Genomic DNA, 20,953 nt, shown 5'->3' on the forward strand with positions numbered 1-20,953 from the left:
TAAATTTGACTGAAAATAGAAAATGTATGTTGAAATAGATATCAAGAAATCTTTCTGCACAATCTGTTAAATTATTCTTTAGTACAAGATTGAAAAGTTTGATGTGATTCTGTTCCTGTTCCTGTTCCTGTTCCGTTAAGAAAACTGTATTCTGACAAAACAGTATTTGTAGTGTCTTAAAGGTGCACTGTGTAACATTTCTAGTGGAGGTTCCGCCACCTGCTTGTCTTCATGGAAATGTTGAAAAATATTGGTTTGTTCCACAGTATAGATTATTGATGTATTATATATATATATCACGAGGGAGACAAGTAGGTTACAGCACTACGCTACATTACAGTTCAGATCTGTGGAGAGTCACCCCTTATCACAGAAGGAATTAATGTATTTTTGACCAGTTGAAACCCGTAATGAATAAATGCTGAATAGATATATTTAATGTCATACCATGCAACATTACAGGCAAAGCAATAACATCTTAATGGAGAAAATAAGGCAGCAAATCCTTCACGAGAAAAGTTATACAGTACACGTTTAAATAACAACTTCTATAAAACACGTCACAAAGTTTGGACTTAGCATTAACCATATGGCCCTCTCTGTGTCCCATGGGAGAGCTAATCAGCCCAGGCGTCAGGAGTTTCACCAGCGAGACCCCCAGTGCATTACATCACCAGTGCTGTCTGTCATAAGCCCTCAGCCCACTGACTCCACACAGACCTCCACTCAGACAACCACTCCGAGCTGCAGGCATTACTTAAAGGTGCATTCTGTAACTTTATGGTGGAGGGTCCTTCAAAAGCTTTTTCACACTGAGACTTTATTGTTTTGTCTGAAATGTTTCACAGTATGGTATTAAACCTTTCTTTCTATCTTCATGGAAACCAAACCAGAAGTTACAGGTCAGCTCTGTGGAGAGACAACCCTGCTCACAGTCAGAATGAGCTATAAAAACACCTATAATTGAGTAAATGTAAGATTGAGCTATTTAATGTCATACTGTGAAACATTCTAGGCAGAGCAATGGCGTATCCATAGAAATAAGCAGGTGACGCCTAACCAAAAAGTTCCATAGTGCACCTTTAACAGTATTTTCACTTCACTTTCTTTTCAATGTTATGAAGTTGTGTAGTTTTTTTATTTTTTCAAATGCCTATCTACGCTCAATGGGACTTTGCTGGTTGATTAAAGGTTAAATAAACATGATCCACGTCATATCAGCAGGGTTGTGTGCGTGGAGGTCTTCGTTTTCCCCTTTCAAAACAATTCATTATGATGGGAATGACCAAATGCACTGTGCTTGTGAATGAATCTATTAATTAAAGTTGCAATACACAATGATGATATTTTAACATCATGTTCATATATTGGACATTACTTTATGTAAGTTAGTCTCTAAAGCTTTTTTTGGAAATTAGAACTCAAAAATAAGCCTCGGTAATGTTCTTATTCAACTTTGACCAGTGAGTTTATTAAAATTACTGTGTCTGTATCATAGACTGTATATATAAATGGACATGGCTAACCTGGTGAGTATGGGGGGCTTCCGGCTCCATCGACTCCAGTTGACTTTAAATTGAAAAATTGCCACCTCTCTCTGTAACTGCTGCAGCAAGTCTAGTCATTTTGGTCTTAAAATTATCATATTAACCCACTGTACTGGTGTTTTTATTTTGCTATTTTGTTCGTACATAAGTTCATATTCCTGGTACCAGAGGTGGGACCAAGTCATTGTTTTGCAAGTCTTTGACCTCAAGTCTGAGTCAAGTCCCAAGTCAAATACAGGCAAGTCCAAGTTGAGTCTCGAGGCACTGGCCCATAACGTCCAAGTCAAGTCCAAGTTGTCTGCTTTAAGCTTCGAGTCATTTCAAGTCTTTAAATCGAAGTACCAAATATAGCTTAGATTTTTGCTACTTATATTAATTTTAAGATAAACTGCACTTAAAAATATATTTATATATGAGTATGTAAGAGTTGTAGAAATTTATTTCATAAATTTTTCCTTTTTAAATCAACATGATATTGACAAGATCTTATTGTGAATCATTATGGTCAGAATAGAAAGAATTCAGATTTAAAAGTGCTTCTCAAGTCTTCTCAAGTCACAGACCTCAAGCCCAAGTCAAGTCCGAAGTCACTGACCTTAAAGACCAAGTCAAGTCCCAAGTCTTAGTCCATTTTATCAAGTCAAGTCTCAAGTCCTAAAAATAGTGACTCAAGTCTGACTCGAGTCCAAGTCACGACTTGCAAGAGATACTCTGCCTGATACAGAACTGGCTCCAAATTTACTCCTGTCAGCTTCATTTCACTGGAGCTGAACACTATTTGTGACGTCACAGTCCCTTAGTCCACTTCTTTATACAGTCAATGATTGAGATCTGCTTTTGGTGTGAAAATCTAGATGGAAATGTTAGTATCATGACGTGCTACTGTAGAAATAAGTAATAGAAAAGCCAACAGATAGAAGAATGAAGACGAGGAGAGAGTTGGGTAATTGCAGGAAAAAAGGATCATTAGTCCGTCACTATCTCCTGTCTAGAGGCTCTCATACCAAGGCCATGGATAAGTGAAATCATACGCCTGCCTCCTCATAGAATGGACAGAGCGGTGATGAGAGCTGGTGCTGTATTCATCCATTCTGTGCTCATTAAAACAGCTCATATTTATGCTATGGCCCATATGGCTGTGTGCACGTGTGCCTCCTAACATCCCTCTAATGCATATTATTCTGTGTGTTTCCCACTCGTCCTTTGTACATGCTGTTATTGAAATTAAGTCTTTGAGAGTGGAGTCTGTGTAATTGCATGCTGCGGTTGTAGCTGGTAAATCTACCTGCCAAGCCAAACATAAAATAGTTTGTTGTTTCTTTGCAGATCATTTACTCATTTAAACGTGTTTTTACAACAAATTAACTCATTGTGATCTGATCCTGACAGTATGCTTTTTGGTTGTCATATTGTGATTCAGTGTTTCTCTGTTTAAAGGGTCCATATTACGCTGTTTTCTAATCTATGTTATAATGTTGTTTACTCATCACAAACAGACCTGGAGTTGTGTTTTGTTTCATTCACACATGTTTAACTCAAAAATCCTGCATATTTGGGCTAAGTTCTTAATACAGGAAGTGCTCAACTGTGTTTTAAACATGATACATCTTCACTAGAATCATTTGGATGATTTCAGCCGTGGAATTGACAATCTTTGCTGAAGGTAAAATGAGCTGTTAACTTGAAAACTATTACTGCATGACATCACACGGCACAGAGCATTTTGAGCTTTTGAGATGTAGACTGACTAATAATAAAGGATGTTAATAATAAAGGAGGTATGTTTATGAGGAGGTAACAACATTATAACATGGTTTAAGAGTGAATTTTGTGTAATATAGGATCTTGAATGTATTTCTAGACACTTACTTCGCATGCTCTCCTCCTATTGATCAGCTTCTGCCATGTTCTGAGTGAGTGACAGGTGAATTTAACCAAGTGTGAACTCCCAGAAAAAGATTAGCTACTTCTTAATGGCAGATAAAAAGATACCGATACTAACTGGATGAATCTTGATCAAATTGAAATCTTGACTCTAAAAAAATGCAGTATGATATTTTTCTACCTTTTTCCCCCTAACTCCTCCTTTGTAAATGTGGCAGGGTTTTGTGATGTTTTGATCTCTAGACACGTTGTGATACTTACAATCCTCCTTTACATCATCACAGAGCAAATATACTTTGTTTTAGCTCACACCAGTCACTTAGCCTGAATATTTACAGTTTTCCAAAGAATGCATCGCTTGAGAGAGACACTTCAAAACCACAAAGGGTTGAATAGGGAAGAGTAATGATGTGTGCGTTAGAGATAGCAGCAGACATCGTAGGCCTTTGAGGTAGCGTCTGATACAGGGCTTTTAAAATCTAAATCACTCAGGGAGGTTGACTTATTAAGTGTTTGCATTGATTCAGATAAGCAAAGAAAATGCACATACAAGGACAAGTGTAAGTACTGTATCTCTGCCAACCTCTGCCACACAGGCATATATTTACTTGTCAGGAAAGTACTATTCCATATTCCACTGGTTAAAGTAAGGTGTTTAAAACTTTAAAGGACTCATATTACACTATTTTCTCTTATATGTTATAATGTTATTTCCTCATCAGAAACATAACCTGGAGTTGTGTTTTGTTTCATTCACATGTTTAACACACAAACCCTGCATATTTAGGCTGAGTTCTTCTCTCAGACAGAAAACACTCTGTTCCACTGTGTTACTAGAACCATTTGGATAATTTAAGCCCTGGAATTGACACTTTTAAGGGGGAACAGAGCATTTTGAGCTTTATGGATATAGGCAGGCTTACTCAAATATGTGTGAATGAAACAAATCACAGCTTCATGTATAGTTTTGATGAGGTAACAGCATTCTAACAGGGATAAAAGCTCATAAGATATTTGAACATTTGCATTTAATATAGGACCTTTAATATTGAAATTGTTTTCCATGGTAAGTGACATTATTTACACATAGATGATCTTCATGTTTGGGTATAGTGTTCTTACTAGGGTGTCTTATTTGCTACTTAATATTAGGACTGCACAGTATGTTGCAATTGGAAATTTAGGTTGGTACATTTATCCAACCACAAATGTTGAAATAAATTTGGTCCTGTGTAAAGAACAAAATGCAATTTTATTTCCATAGAAAGATCTTGTTACCTGTAGATTTTTATAAACGTGTTCTGACATTCACATTCACATAAGTTTATCTATTCATGTTTCAGACTTCTCTCAAATGCTATTGCTCCTGGACTGGTCACAGTCTGCAATACAGTCATACTATTTTTGCAGTTGTAATCAGATTTTTTCCATAATCGTGCCCTACTTTATATTACAGTCATTTGCCCAAATCTTGTTTAATGTTATTCAACAAATAACTTAGATTTTTACCACATGGCCTGTTCAACAAACATTCATTTCTTTCGGGAAGTCTCAGACTCAGATCTGTCCTAATTGACCCTAAGTGTTATTTTTGAGAGTTTTAGGAGCTTCCATCAGTCCAGACATGACGAGTGATGAGCGTTCAAATGAATCAAATCCTCTAAAGCTGATTGACAGGCTTATGTTCCAGTGAGATCAAGAGGGAGTCTGAGGTGCTTATTAAGGATTGCGTAGTACAGAATAAAAATAAAACATGGTCTTCACTATACTGTGTAAATAACTTTTTTAAGATTTCTATGGATTTTAAAAAGCAACCAAATAATTGAAAGATGACAAGCACTGCAGCATAGACTTAGACTCAGACTGAGGCTATAATAAATTCTCAGAAACTCCAAACTTCTAATTCCGAAATTTAAATTAAATATTTTCTTGTTCAGGGGATAATGGTCTATACCTTGCATCACACAGTGGAAAAGGATCTCATAATAGTGAGCAAAAATGTCTAAGGTCATATCTCAAAAGGGGAATAAAACGTATAAAACACTTCTAATCTAAATCTACAGTGTTTTGTAAGGGCTTTTAGGGGACCCATGCGAAGCTTTGGGGAGCCCACGTAGGGAATCACTGTAAAAGCATGCTAGTTAACCATTTTTCCATGAACTTCAATGCTTTAAATTTGACTATACTTCAACCCTTGAACAACGGGGCAGATTTTTATCCACAAATGAAAAGCACATTTTAATTCTTTCCTTTGGCCATTTTCTGTCCCGCTCCATCCGTCTCCACGCTCCATCTCCACTGTGTGTTTATTTTCTCTCCTTCCAACTTCCTTCGCTCGTCCATCCATCTCTGCCCCCTCTCCCTCTGTCAATTAGCTCATGTAAACTTTGCCTTCCCTTATTGTTTTTCCAGGGAAAAAGACTTCTGCATTTGATTAAAGTCCCTGCCTCACTGTAATACCATAAAGCCCCCTCTTACCTTACACATACAAATCATACATCACATCTTCAGACTACAGCATTTGTAACCAAACCCTGATGCACTGCTCTCTGCTTCTCAAACCCGGAGAGATTGTTTGCACTTCTTCATAGTGACGGGCACAGACGCCTGTACACAGGTGCTGTGTGGGGAGTGGACAGCAGCCGCACCTGCCCACCAGCTGCTGGAGGTCCCTGGGGGGCGTTCAGACGCCTGACTGACAGGTGAAGGGGCACTCCACAGCTGGACCAGATGCAAACAAGGCTGTCTGCACCTCTGCTTCCTCTGTGTTTGAATAAGAATTGTGAACAAGTGTAAATGATGGATTTGACTGAAAATGCACAGAAAATGTTTAAGCACACATTTTAAGATCACAACCTGCACTTCCAAATGTTATGTTAATTATTCACGATAATTTGATCTAGAGAAATATAACATTGATATTTAAATAAATCATTTTATAAGGAGGTATATATTTTGTTGTTTGTGTTTGGTTTGAAAGTGGTTTGTAAACTTGCACCACAGTTGTTTTTTCATATACGATATTCTCCTGACACCTCTTCCTGTTTGATTCCTCTTCCTCTGTCTCCTTCCCTCGTCCCTCGGTCCCCCTTTTCCTTTCCTTGTTGCCTCTCTTTCTCCGGTTCCCTCCATCTCCCCTTTTCCACATAAAGCTGTTTTTCATAGAAGCCTCTGCAGCCTGGAATAGCATTCCCCCGGGCGCTGCAGGGTGAAACACTAGACTTTTCTGAGCCCCAGCCAAACAGATGCTGCTCTTGGAGTCCCACCAGAAACAAGCCTTCATGCTTCTCTCCTTTACTCTCTTTCTCCAACTCTTCCACCCTGACTTCTTTTTTTTATACTGTGACATGCGTTCTGTCTCGTCTTTGTCCAGGGATTTTCTCACAATATTTGTTTGGGACACTAAAAAGAAAAAGAAGAGGAGCACAATCTTTATAACAAGTGTCATAAGGGCTCCACTGTCTGGTCTTGGGTGCACAGACTTGCATTGTTATGTGGTGCCCGCTGCTCTCTGATTGGCCAAAATAAACTATGTATGCACACGTTTCTTTGCAACCCTCCTCTTTTTGGCTGCCTCCTCTGCCCCCTCCTTCCCTCGTCCCTGTATAGCTTCTTCTCCTACAACTTTTTCCTTTTGCCTTTTCTAGTTCAGTCTTTAAATTTGCTTGAACCCAGGGACCCCGTCTGTTACGTAAATGGGTTAAGCAGAGACACACATGTGCGTACAGTAACACACTCAGGCATGGACGTATAAACCTCCATTTCACCACTCTCTGTCTCTCTCTGTCTCTCTATCTCCCTCTCTTTCTGTCTCTCCCTCTCTCTCCTCTTCTTCTTTCTGTCCCCCTCCCTCTCTCTCTCTCTCTCTCTCTGTCTGTCTCTACCACTCTCTCCTTCACTCTGTCCCAATCCTTCTCTCTCTATCTGTCTGTCTCTCTCTCTTTCTTTCTCTCTCTGTCTCTGTCTCTCCTTTCCTCCCTTCTTCTCTTTCTCTCTATCTCTCTGTCTCTCTATTTCCCTCTCTCTGTCTGTCTCTCCCGCTCTCTCTCTTCTCTCTCTCCTCTCCTTCACTCTGTCCCCCTCCTTCTCTCTTCTCTCACACACACATGCTGAGCGCTATAGGGCCAAACTTGGCTTTGCAGCTTTTGGCCGCCGTTCAACTTTCTCTGCGTCTCCACAATTGCTCGCTCGCTGATGCAGTGTTTACATGAGCTGCCAGTCACAACCAAATCAAAAGCTTACCCCTGTGAGCTGTGAACAGTCAGGGGCCAAGGAGGTACTGTACACTTTTAGATCAACATATTACAGTTTGATTTTACTGTTGACAATTTAAGGGGTAAATATTTATAAAAAGGTAGAGCCAAAATATGAAATTCACAAACTTGGATTCAGCTTAATAACCTGCGCATTTTATATTGTTACTTTGTGTTAATTATTAATTTGGCTGTTGAAAATGTTTGGGCAACAGGTTTCAACAAAGCACCCTGCTCCTTGCTCAGTGTGAACTCAGTCAACTTTTTGGATAGGCCTGACCTGTTAAAGTTACATAACATATTGTGATGGCATTGCTTAGTATTGCACTACTAGTCAGCCTAAATGGGATCATTCTGACACTGGTTTTATAGCCCCCCCTACTTTTTATGCACATTAACTTTAATTATTTCCTAAATTGCTGCATATAAATCACAACAGTCAGATAAACCTACAGAATATACTGCAGTTTAAAGGGATTGTAATTGACTCACATCTGATTAGTGGATATCTCATGAACGTGGACCCAGATGGTAACTGGATGTCTTTCACTGGGCTAACTGCTCCTAAAATATGTGTGGTTATTAGGTGAATTAGTCATTGAGTCATAATAATCATAATCATAATTGGTAGATTGAGGAACTTCTCTGGAATGTGTTTCAGAAAAGAAGGAAGAGGTGTCAAATTTTGATATGCAAATCTCATTGAATGAATTTGCTTTTAGTAAAGAGTGTGCCAAGTGTTGTTAGACTGGTCCCATATCTACAGAGCCATCATCAACACATGCGATAGATAGCCCTTACATTTGTTTCACACACAAAGCGTTACAGTCTCGATGCTGTGACTCCCCAATGAGTGGCTGTACAAACAGATGGTACTCTGCCTTACAATCACTTTGCTCCTGATTGGTTTATCTGCGTGTCTGTGTATTTCCATCACTTGTTTGTACTCGCCCCAAGCTGTTCAGTGCTATCCTTGCTGTGAGGGTTATAATGATTGCCATTTGTTCGATTAGCTCTTTGACATTGTGCTTTTTGGCAATGATATTCTATTGTATTTACTGTACCTATAATCTAAATTCATAGGCGATTCTTGTTTTGAAGCACAAGTATTTTGTCTATGCATGAGCAAGGAGACAGTGCCCACTGTCCATCACTATTGATAATAACAGTCGCGCCTGGCTCCAGCTCCCTCATATGACCTCACTCTGCCATACTGTTCTCCCCATGTGGCCTTGTGGGCTCCACAATGGACAAAAGGGGCCTTGGAAAATGTGTATACAGGCTAAGAGCTCGGTTCAGATCTTGTTCCTAAAAACATAAGTATCGTGCACCTACATGTCAGCTCTTAGTGCCTCGGTATAATGACCAAATCTTTTACTATAATACATATCCATACATAGATAGATGCTCAACTAGGGCCCTATATTTGATTGACTGTTAAAGCCTGATTTAATATTTGTGATTGGATGTTGCATGCCCACACCCCTGTGCCCACACGCTTGTGTGCGCATGCTCAAACTTAATGTTTGCTCTGCTTCTTGTGCTGAGCTGTCTGGCTGGCACCAGCTCTAAGCCCTCTGCCAGAGGGTCGAAGGTGACCAACACTTGGCAGCGCTCGGCCCATGTCCTTCCGCTCCTCTGTGTCTCTGTGCGGCTCTGTGTGGCTCTGTACGGCTCTCTGTGCGTGTTTGTATGTGAAGTTGTCAACGTGACAGTATGACCTCTTTGATCAGCACTACGTCCTGCTGTGTTTCCATACATTACAATGTACTCATCCCACCACATATAACCCACACTGTCATTAGCTTTATACATTCTGACAGATTTTTCCACCAATATGGATATTCTTTATTTTAAACCCTATACACATCTTTCATTTTCCGCTACCCCTCTGAGGCTTGGCACTTATTGACTGAATAAAGTTACTTTCACTGAATTTCACACAGTTATATTGTGTGTCTATTCACTTTGTATTGCACTGTTTGTGTAGGACCCAGCAGGGAGCCACAGAGACGATAAAATTCAAAAATAACAATAACACAAAGAGCAACAAACAAAACAAGAAAAGTAGAGTTAATAAACATTGTTTATACATTCTCATATTACTGAAGTAATGCAGGCTCAGTCATATACTGTATTGTAATCATTCTATATTAGTCTTTCAATCACACGTTCCCAGAGGAATGCTCATTATTTCCTTATGTGCTAAAATGACCCTCTTATGCTCCATCATTTCTCCGGAGCACAGATTTGAAGCATGTCTCTAATTGGGTCTCTTGCTCTGCAGTGCTGTGCCTCCATCCCTCTGACATATAAAAGTATTGTTATATTCATAAAGTGCCACATTTGCTGTAAATTTTCATTGAAGTGTTTCTCCGGAGGAAGGGACTTGGCTGCTGCAGAATGTTTGTTATCGGTGTTATCTCAGCGGTGCGTTTGGAGGAGTTGGCAGCCGCGCTCAGTATCACTGTGGTGCTCTGTGTGTTCATGGGCTGATTGTGTGGATGTTTTTTTGCTCTTATCACTGTGTCCTTGGCCAAGCAACTGCACTAGCCTCCTATTAGTGTAAATGTGCTTTCTTTTATGCATTTTAAATAAATCTAGAGTCTTAACTGAATGTGAACAAAGAAAAATTCAATAAAAATAAATGCTAACTAAGAGCAAATGAAATTATTTAATGAGGATGACACGTTTTAATTTAAGTGTGAGCTCTAAAAATAAGTAAATAGGAGCTGAATATTTTACCTTAAAGCACCCCGCTCTGGCCAGACAGGAAGTGAGTGCACAGCCTCCGCACAAAGAGCCACAGTGTACGGGCCAGCAGGAAGAGGGAGCCACTGAAACTCAGCTCAACATTACACTTCAAACTTTTGTTATTTAAGCCTTTCTGCAATGCATTATTGACACACAGCCTGATTTCTGAAACAGTATAATTTAAGTTGCACTAATGTTTCTTACTAGGTTTATTTAATATCTAGAATGCTAATATTGTTTCTTTTTCATTTTAAATAAAAACATCTCAAAATCTGACATGATCCAACCTGCAGCACACTGAGGGCCAAAGGCAGAGAGAAACGGCCCCCTCTGATAATTTCCTCCATCTCATTTCACTTTGATTTGACTCACATCACTCTTTCATGTCATTGTGTTTTGCTTTTTGGTTCGCGTCTCTCTGTGCTTTAAGAATGAGGACTGAGCTGGAGGAGATGCTTGGCTCTAGGCCTTGTTGCTTTATTTGCATTTCATCATACTCCTTTTGTGCCAGGAAATGGCCACCTGGTGGTGAAAGCCCCTTACTGCAGCCTTTGCTCAGTGAGAGTATGTGTGCTGCTTTGATGTGTGTGCCGTATAGGAGCTGTTAGTGCCCCCAGCCCCTCCTCTCCCTCCTTCCTTTGCCCTCCCCGTGTTCCCTTTCTCCTTCCCTTTCCGGCCTTTGTGCAGATGTATTTATTTGGGCTGAAGCAGAGACACTGGCCCTTAACACGCTGGGGCCCCCACCCCTGTTGACTCCTTTAAGCTGAGTGGAGATGAAGGTTGACAGGATAATAATGCTGATGTCAACACCACTTACAGGACAGTTATATCAGTATCAGCTCAGTGGGGGGACCTTCACACTCTGTTAGGCCGGCCTGTGAACTGTGCTGGAGGCCCCAACACACTCACTCAGCACTCCGTCTTCAGTTCTACGGCTCACAGGAAAATAAAAATACATATTTTAATATTTTACAGAAACGCAGAATACAGTGTAACTTTTGATCTTTGACATGTTGTTGTTGTAATTCATGTTTTAATTACTTCAGATATTTTAAACTATGAAATTTAAATAAATATGAATAATGTAGATTGATATAAAACTCAGAACCTCTTGACTATGAGAAAATAACTGTAAGTGACAGTAGGCCAACACATTGTGCTGCTCCTGTCCTGCACCCTATCCCTGCTCCCTCCCTCTCCTCTTATTCTCTCCGTCTCTCCACATCCCTCTCTCCTGGGTCTTCTTGCTGTGGTGCGGCGCTGTTGGCAAAGCGTGGGCGCAGGCGGCACACAGACGGGAGCACAGATGGGCAGCAAGCTGCGCAGGGCGGCTCTGCACACCTGCTCCATGCACACAAACACACACACAATCACACACAACCACACACAAACACACAAACACACAAACACACACACACACTCACTGAGAGCTGCCACCTCGCCACACAGCCCCGCTGCCTGCCACTATGCCACTATGGCACCATGGCACCGCAACACAGAGAGACAAACAAATACGTACAGGCACATGCATTCATACAGACAGCTATATGTCTGTATACTCAGATTCAAGTAGATTTATGTATAATCAAATTTAGCATACTGTAACTTTACTTTCATTTGAATCAACGTTATTTTAAGTTTCTGGCTCAAGTGGCTTGAAAAGATAAAAAGGTCATGTTCATGCACCTTATGGACAAAAGCATTAGCACATACACAGTATACCTCTGGAATGATAAAAGACTTCTGTTTAAAATGGAAATACCCGCACATACAGATTGGAAATATTAAAATCAGAAATATACATATATATTTAAATAAATAATAATAATGAAATAACATCCAATAAAAGAGCTGAGTGAACATCTGTGTGGGATAGTCAGGGGGATTAGGAGGGTTTGGAACATTTTAAGCGCATTAAGGATTAAAAAAAGGTCAGAATGTTTAGCAACATACCGATAAACCTCTTAAGCGAAACCCAATTGGGAGGCTGTACAGCGTTATCCTGTGTTTTGGGGAGGAGAAGAGAGCAGAGGGGAAGGAGCAGGAGGAGGGGGGACCACAGTTGACATTTGTTCCAACAAGGAACCGAATCGCTGGGAACCAAGAGTGTGTGAGTGTACATCTTGTTACACACACATACTGGGATGTATACTACGCCACTATTTAATCAGGTTTGACCTTTTAGCATAACTTTTATAGAAGCTTAGAATTTATGTAATCCCATCTTCAAACACATTCTAAAGGAAATTTTTATCAGAACATTCATGCTATAAATAGCTCTTTTTCCAAGGTACTGTTGCACCATGACAGTAATTGGAGTGCTATTTCCTTTTTCTAAATTAGGCAGTTAATAAAGGAGGATAGGAAAATATGTAATATGTAAAAGTAGGTGTGTCACTATATCGACTTATCGTTCAATATATGAAAGCTGGAACTATATTTTTATTCGGTTATATGATAAGATTTGATCTGAAGTGTTTCATTCTGCTGTTTATTTATTGCGGCTAATGATTTTTAACAATATTCTACATTTACAATAGTTTTTATAGTTTAAATCTGCTCTTGGTTTATTTTATCAGTGGCATAAATTACTTTCAATATTATCGTTTAGCATCTGTATTTTCTTCAGCATTATATAGTAGTAGTAGTTTGCATTTTGAAACCTTTATTACGATAGAACACACCTGGATTAGTAGACCTGTTTCACATTATGTTTTAGTTATATTGCTTATACAAATCATTAAAAATATTTACAAAAAGACTCATGACCATATGTACAATTACAGACTGGTAAATAGGGGTGCCTGTTCTGAGGTTGAAGTTGGGGTGGCTGCTGGTTAGAGGGGCATCCGGGGCTTTGCTGGAGGGAGGGCTTTAGGGGACTGCAGTTGGAAGATAAGGCCTGGATGTGTGCTTCAGAGACTGGGGGAGGCAGTGCCCGGGAGCTGGCACGACCATGATAACCAACAAGCAAACCACCACCACACTGCACCTCTCCCCTGTCCACACCAAAGCTCTCCATAGCTCCACACAGCACTGATTTGCACAAAGTAGAACCTAATAAAAGCATTTTGACTGATCCTAATATTGGAAAATGTAATATTCTTATTAACTTATAAACTGAATAGTGTTATGGTCCATCTAATCAAACCTTAAATAAAATACGCTGTTAGTAGTTTTAAAATATTTGAATAATATTTAGTAATAATTTGATCAGGAAATTGAAGTAGTTTACTTTCAAGCGTGCTCTATATCAAATATATTATCAATTACATAGTTATGGCAATATCTTGGTATTATGTTCCAGTCTTATGGGTGATGTTTAGGGTTGCAATAATTAATAATACTATACTATACAGAACTATATAGTCTCTAAAACACATAAGAAACATATATAACAATTAGTTGTTTTCATTAGTAATACACTTTATTCGTCAATATTCTTTGATATAGCCTTTCTGTGATATTTTAATCTTTTTTTAGTTGATAATGTATCTAACAAGTCTTAATGTACTTCAGAAATAATTAGTAAACTAGTTGAAAAAAATGAATCTCTAGTCAACTACTAAAATAATTGTTAGTTGCAGCCCTAGTGACGTTCCTGTCTAAAATGATGTCTAAAAAATAGCAAAATACAGTTGTGGACTGGATTATACAGAGTGCAACATTTGATGTGCTTAGTGTCATGTTCCTGTCAACTAAAAATGTCCCTACGGTTTTACGAGTTTGGCTCAGAGCCCGAGCTCTGCCGTGAACCCGTTTAGTTGTTTTGTTTATTTTTTTTTGTGGTTTGAATGTTAGAAAGAGCAAAACAGTTGGGTCACACTAGGCCAACCTTAAGAAGATAAGAAATAGTAAGAGAGATGTTGTACAATAGAGTGTCCAAACGAACTTACGATACTCCATAGGTCCATATATAGACTTGATGACCCAAACGATGGAAGTGTGAGATAGAAATACCCTGAATGAACCTCGTACAGTCCTGGAGTGAAATACAAGGCGGCTAGTAACTCGAGTGAAGTCTGGTCATTTAACCAACATCTTCGGTTGGCCATCATATATGTTTCCCCTGCTCAGTGCATAGTTTGCACCAGAGTGTCTGGGTGCATGTACGGTAGGGTGTAGCCTCATATGTTTGGAGCGAGTACCGTCAGTTAGCTGGAATGCAACGCTACAGCCAAAACTAAGATGGCTGCCAAGCTCTAAGATGGCTGCCAGGATTACAGTCGGTGAGTGAGAGACGGAGAAAGGGAGACATTCAGCAATAGAAGAGAAGGCAATGGGAATCTCTCTTATATTTGTGAGCTCTTTCACTGCTCGGCCGTCTGTCTCGCCTCTCTCTCTGGATAAGCACTTCTTCGTAGGCAGAGACAGGTCTGTTATTGTTTCTGCTCAGTAATCTGTGGCTTACTGTGGCTGCAAGGCAAGTGCTGCTGGCATGGGCCTGTGTGCTGTGTTACCCAAAAACTAGAGGTAAACACCTCCTTTAGCAAGCTCAGCTTCTAGTTAGCCTTCATCTAGATAGGCCAAAGTGACAACACAAGAACTTCAGGCCAAAAACCAGATGCATTCTAAAGTTTCCCCTGTGTTACAAGAAGATCAGGGCAGTAATGCAGCTGCAGGCTTTTTTCATACTTGTTTCCACGGCTGGGCTTGAAAAACATTGTCAAGTTTGAACATATTGAGCTTGTAAAATGAAGACTAAGTTTTTGTCTTCTTTATCAGAAATCCTACAGGGCTTTGCAGTTCAGCTGCTTATGAGGCCTCTGTTGTGTTACGTTTATTTGTGTGTCCATGCTGGGATTACATCATGTATTAAGTATGAAACCAAATTTACAGGAGAAAACAGATTGAGTGTGGTTGTGTGGGTGTGCGTTCATATGTGTGTAGATGCGTAAGGTGCTCTGTTTACAAGGACTAAATCCCTACCAGCAAGAAGGTATTAAATGGGATTAGCAAGAGGGATATGATTGCGTGGTGAGATACTAAATGGCATAGCAGCACTCTGTAAATCAAGACACCTCAAGTCAGGAAGGACAGCGAGTGATGGAGAACATTCTTGGATACATGCTGTCACACAAAAATGTGTGAATTCACACACAGATACTCACAAGATGTACACCATACACCGGCACATACTGCAGAGTCTCATATACTCACTAACACCTCCCATATCACAGTCTTGGCAACATTATGACATTGTCTCTTTTTACACACACCACTTATGTTTTTTCACTTTACCTTTTTGCAGAATCTGGACAATCAGACAGCTCCAGTCAACAGGGAGACACAGACATCAAACCACCACCTAACGGTAAGCTCTCCCACTCAGCCATGTCCAAACACTGTCAAATCAGCATACTAGAATTGATTTCATCGTGCTTATCGGCCATAACATATTCCAATTATAGATCCAATTAGCAAACACATTCACCCAGATGTTGATCCACAAACATAGTTGCAGATGGTCGAACTCTCAAAGGGGTTTGATTTCAGGTTTTCATTTAATCTCAGGCTTTGAATATCTGATGTGACAGTTTGGTCCGTTTGTGTTTGTCTGATGATGTGGTTTTCTGTGCAGGACACCTTAGTTTCCAGGATTGTTTTGTCACTTCAGGAGTGTGGAATGTGGCAGAGCTCGTCAGAGTGTCACAAAGTAAGTGCCACACACATTACGCACGAACATTATACCTGTACATTACGCATGCACATTACGCATTATCAATTATTAAGACCAGCTTGGTTATACGTAGGCATGTCACAGTAATTACTTTATTGATTTATCGTTCAATATCTGAAAGATGGAGCTATTTTTTTGGGGCTCAGTATTTACCATGTGAACAATGTATTTGCAATAGTGGGGAGATTTTTGTGATTTTTATGTAATAAGGTAAGATTTGAGCTGAAGAGGGTAGAATAATTCATTTTTATGGCAAATTATTGGTTCCTTCTTCTTTGTATTTGTTACACCTGAGGCCTTTTAATGATTCTGTTTATCAATTATCCTGCTTTGTGTCAGTATTTAGTTATAATATTATTATTGTTTATCTCAATATCACTCTGTACCATTATATCTGCTTCAAAACTTGTTATGGGACAGGCCCAGTAATACATGTGTTTGTTTTTTCCCTCCAGCTCCTGTAGCGACAGCATCAGGTCCTAACTTCTCGCTGGCCGACCTGGACAGTAGTCCCAGTTACTACAACATCAACCAAGTGGCTTTGGGCCGTCGTTCTCTGACCTCCCCTCCCTCAACCAGGTATTTGAATCTTTGATATTTATAAATATATATATATATTTTTTTTAAGAGCACCCTTTAATGTATGTGACTATGTAAAGAAAATAGCCTTTAAGACACTACAGCATTTGTGTTGTTTGTGCTTAAGTCACCATGTGGCAGTAGCCGTGCTATCCAAATGTGATTCTCTGTGAAGCCAAGGGCATACGAGAGGAAAGTGTGAAATCACAGTAATATCTGCCAACAGTATATTGGTTCTTAGTGGAAGAATGAGTTTTCTGGCAAAGAATGTTGTTTCACTGAGGTTTGTTACTATGAATGGCATCTGGTACTAAAGTTCATCTGCATACTTGGAGCCTGTCCTACACTTCTTGTACATGTTTGTGTGTGTCCTCTTGTTTACTGATTTATCAGCTTTCTATTGGCTTTTTTTTTAGCTTTCCTCTTTTATAACTTTCTCTCTTTCTCCACTTCTATCATCTGCTGCCGCTGTAGGTCTGAGGTGGAATTATACGCAAATCTTCCCCGGAGGTAGTTACCAACACAAGAACACAAAAACTCTCCAGACATTCAACACTTTACACAGTACAATGTTTACTGCGGCATTCCTCCTCTTCTTACTGTCTGTTCTGTCTCCATCTGATTCTCATCTTAACTCTAGTTTTAAGTGTGCCTTGTTTAGTACTATTGAATTTTACTGATATTTAAAAGATATATATATATATATTTTTTTTTTTTCTCTGTATGGTATTAGCTCCACCAAGAGAAAGTCTTTAGACGACAGTGAAATGGAAAGCCCCACAGACGATGTCTTCTACCCTGGACGCTCCCCGGCTGCCAGCTCTTCTCAGTCCAGTGTGTGGCCCAATGACATGGACGCAGGTACTCGTCTCCCTGTATCACCACTGCATCTGTTGACCTATTAACATGCTTAACTCACTTCTCATTAACCACCCTCCTGTTTGCTCTGCCTTTTCCCCTAACTCACCTGCTGTGACTGAAGCTATGACTGCACAGAGCCCAGCACACAAATAACACTGACTGAACACTATTCATTTAAATATTTTACCAAATTTGTTCCCAGTGATGGGAAGAATACTTTGAAAATGTATTTAGTAGCAGAATACAATTTTTCACAGTGTCACATTTATCTGACAAACAAATGTACATGTTAAGTGTATACACTTGTGTATATGTGTGTGCGTGTGACCATATATAATGCTGAACATTGTGAAAAAATACACTGAAAAATTTAATTGAATACTGAATACCTGCATTAAAATGTATTTTGTATTTTGATACATGTTCCAATCAGAGTACTGTGTTCTGAATACTTAGAATACTTTCACATGGAGTTGCATTTAAATTATGGTCTAAAATGCAACATAGGATTAAAAACAGCATTGTGTTTGTTTTAACGTTTTTAAAGCATTTCCTATCACTAATTGTAGATGTAAAAATCACACACTCAATCACCCAGGCCAGTCTGATTTCACCTACAGTTTTTTTTTTCCCAAATGATTTTAGTAACACACAGTCACTCTCAAGATCATTTTCTGTCTGTTCATTTGTTTCTGTTTCACACTCTACATCTCTGCCCTGACCCTGTCCCATTGTTAACAATACCCTTCTTGACTTTCAGTGCAGCACCATTTGGCGAGTGTGCAAGAGCGGAAGATAAAACATGAAAACGATGGCGTGCAGTTTCCTTACCATGGTTAGAGCATTGATTACACTCATATATCTTAATATATCATTACAAAGTACAGTCATTTCACTGTGTGTGCACAATATGTATGGATGTACCATATTATATACAGTATAGACTGTATTGTCCAGGTCATACTGTTACAGGTCATGTATTACCATAAGTATTTCCTTGATAACCAAAATTGTGCGATATGCATAGTCCTGTCACGAGAAATACTGTATTGACTTTTTTTTCAATATACTGAAAGATGGAAAATATATTTTGAAGTTCAGTATTTATTGTGTGCACAATTTCTTTGTAAAGTGGAGAGATTTGTAGTATTTTTGTTGTAATACGATAAGATTTGAGCTGTAGGAAGTTGGATAAGTCACTTCTATGGTTAATTATTGGTTCATTTTGTTATTTATTTGTTGCATTTCAGACCTTTTAATGATTCTCTATGTTTAAAAAATAGTTTACTGGGATTATCTTGAATTATTGTTATTGTATCAGTGGTATGAAGTTTCAATATTATTGTTTATTGCAGTATATCTCTGTAGTGATATATTGAGCTTCAAAATTTGGTATCGTGACAGGCCTAGCCGTATATTGTGGCACTTCATCCAGTGGAGTAGATTTTATGGAATTTGTCAGAAATGTGTGCACATCCTGAAGTCATGAAGTCGAGAGCTTAGCGTGCATTTCTTATCTTTTGTTTCTTGAGTAATTTTTCCAACATTACTTTTACAGACAGATGTCACAGAGCTAGCATTGACAACACCAGCAGGCACATTCAAGGCTGTTTGCATTTCTGCCTGTCTCTTCACACACAAATCTTCACAACCAGTCACTCACACAGACCCTGGCCAATTCATTTACCCAGGCCTCATGTCAATACACTCGCACACGTGATGACAGCCCCCGATATGCAGACATTCACACAAGAAAACACACTTACCACGCTCCCACCCCTGCAGGTGTTTAGGTGCTGCCCTGTGCTTCAAATCCCTCATTAAGATGCTTACCGTCTGTGGATCAAAGGTGTAAAAACCCGGCTCCTACCTCTACCGTTCAGGCTCCCACCCCTGTCTCCCTTCTGTCTAATTGAAAACATGTACAGCGGGAAGGGCCTGAGGGAGGGACCAGTCATGTCGGCAAGGAGAGATACAGAAAGCAAGGAAGGGAATAGGAAAAGGTAGGAGGTAAATGAGGGAAGAGGCCCTAGTGATGTGTGCTCATAGCATGAGGGCTAATGAAAGGAGGGTTAGTTGGTTTAGAATCTCAGCGGCCGCTCTCCTGCTCCACTTAGCTGTAAATGTAATTAAGAGGATGCTCATCAGAGGCCCTTCGTCTGGGTACTCATCCACAGCTTCACAGCAGTCTTCTCTCACCATACATAGAAGCTCTTGGAGTCTTTTTTACAGTACGTGCACTTGTGAAAATGTTATTGTTTCATATATTTAGATTAGTTTGCAATAATTAAGACATTTTAAGCATTTTTACCTTGTTCACCTTTTAAAAATCTAACCATTGTATCCCAGGCTATGACTTCTAAACACGTTATAGAGTAAAATACCTATACTTTTGAAAATGTACAAATCTTTGGACATAAAAGGATGCTATTTAAAGGCAAGAAATAATCATGTGGTTTGCTAAACGTGAACCCTTAGTAAGTGTTTTTAAAATGTGTAAAAAACCTGGAAAGTCCCCTTTTTCTTTCTTGAAGGGCCAAAATATGTGTGAATATGTGACTCAAGTATTGTGTGTGCACGTTCTAAAGGATCCCACCTGCCATAGACAAAGCCCATGAGGGAATTCCCTGTCCAGGTGGGCAACCATTCACACACACCAACAAAAGACAATCTACACAGGTGTGCCCAGTCTGTGCCCTCAAAGCACACACACACACACACACACACACACCCACACACACACACACACACACACTAGTGTACAGTATTAAGATGCATTCATACATATGAATCACACAAACAGTCCACACACACGTCCACAGCTGAAGCATGGTCCCAGATGGTGTTTCTGTGTGTGAGTAGCCTTGGGATCCACCAGGATGCAGGAGACATCTGCTCCACAGGGGCTACAGAAGGGGTGGGGGAGGTTAGTGGAGGCAAGTAAAAGACCCATGATTTCATATTAGTTCCAAATGATTGTGAAATTTCCTGAGACACAGGGGACTTGTGGTGTTGGGGGACACGCTTAGTGCTTTGAGTTAAATGTTACAGGCCCATGGAGGTTTATGGCTGCGCTTCCATATGTGGTTTCAATCAGTTCAGGCAGGAGGATTCCCTGACTTCTCCTCACTTGTTCAGACCCCTCTCCACTGTCTTTCTTTAGTTGTGTGTGTGAGCTTCTGCTTCAGAGGCGCATCTGGTGGTAGGCCTGTTAGTGCAAAGAGACAGAAGGGTCATCAAGGGAGTGCTTGATTGGTTGCCAGTGAAAGACGGAGGCTTGCCAGAAGAGGAAACTGTGCAGTTGTGGCACAAACACACACATTCACAAACTCATCCACCCTTTCTCGTGGTTTCAGATATTGTCTTGCACATTCCCATAGTGAGAGTTACAGCAT

At 39.7% G+C, this 20,953-nt stretch overlaps 2 protein-coding genes across 6 annotated transcripts in view; both read left to right on the top strand.

The window, feature by feature from the left end:
- Nucleotides 1–18,413, top strand: part of LOC110172672 (nuclear factor 1 X-type) — a 66,323-nt gene extending 47,910 nt beyond the window's left edge. For 4 of the 5 annotated variants that reach the window (XM_055158614.1, XM_055158616.1, XM_055158617.1 and 1 more), the window contains 6 exons: nucleotides 15,690–15,752; nucleotides 16,020–16,094; nucleotides 16,574–16,697; nucleotides 17,172–17,207; nucleotides 17,431–17,558; nucleotides 18,319–18,413. In XM_055158614.1, the coding sequence (XP_055014589.1) occupies nucleotides 15,690–15,752; nucleotides 16,020–16,094; nucleotides 16,574–16,697; nucleotides 17,172–17,207; nucleotides 17,431–17,558; nucleotides 18,319–18,398 (506 nt within the window). In that variant the 3' untranslated portion in view covers nucleotides 18,399–18,413. The remainder of the gene's footprint in view (nucleotides 1–15,689; nucleotides 15,753–16,019; nucleotides 16,095–16,573; nucleotides 16,698–17,171; nucleotides 17,208–17,430; nucleotides 17,559–18,318) is intronic. The other variant, XM_055158615.1, reaches the window with a different exon arrangement.
- Nucleotides 18,414–20,397: 1,984 nt separating this feature from the next.
- LOC129410390 (uncharacterized) overlaps nucleotides 20,398–20,953 on the top strand; it is a 3,113-nt gene continuing 2,557 nt past the window's right edge. The window contains exon 1 of the mRNA XM_055158470.1: nucleotides 20,398–20,484. Within this exon, the coding sequence (XP_055014445.1) occupies nucleotides 20,398–20,484 (87 nt within the window). The remainder of the gene's footprint in view (nucleotides 20,485–20,953) is intronic.

Source organism: Boleophthalmus pectinirostris, unplaced genomic scaffold (assembly GCF_026225935.1).
Source record: "Boleophthalmus pectinirostris isolate CB_2022bp ecotype Guang Dong unplaced genomic scaffold, ASM2622593v1 HiC_scaffold_22, whole genome shotgun sequence".
Taxonomy (NCBI): domain Eukaryota; kingdom Metazoa; phylum Chordata; class Actinopteri; order Gobiiformes; family Gobiidae; genus Boleophthalmus; species Boleophthalmus pectinirostris.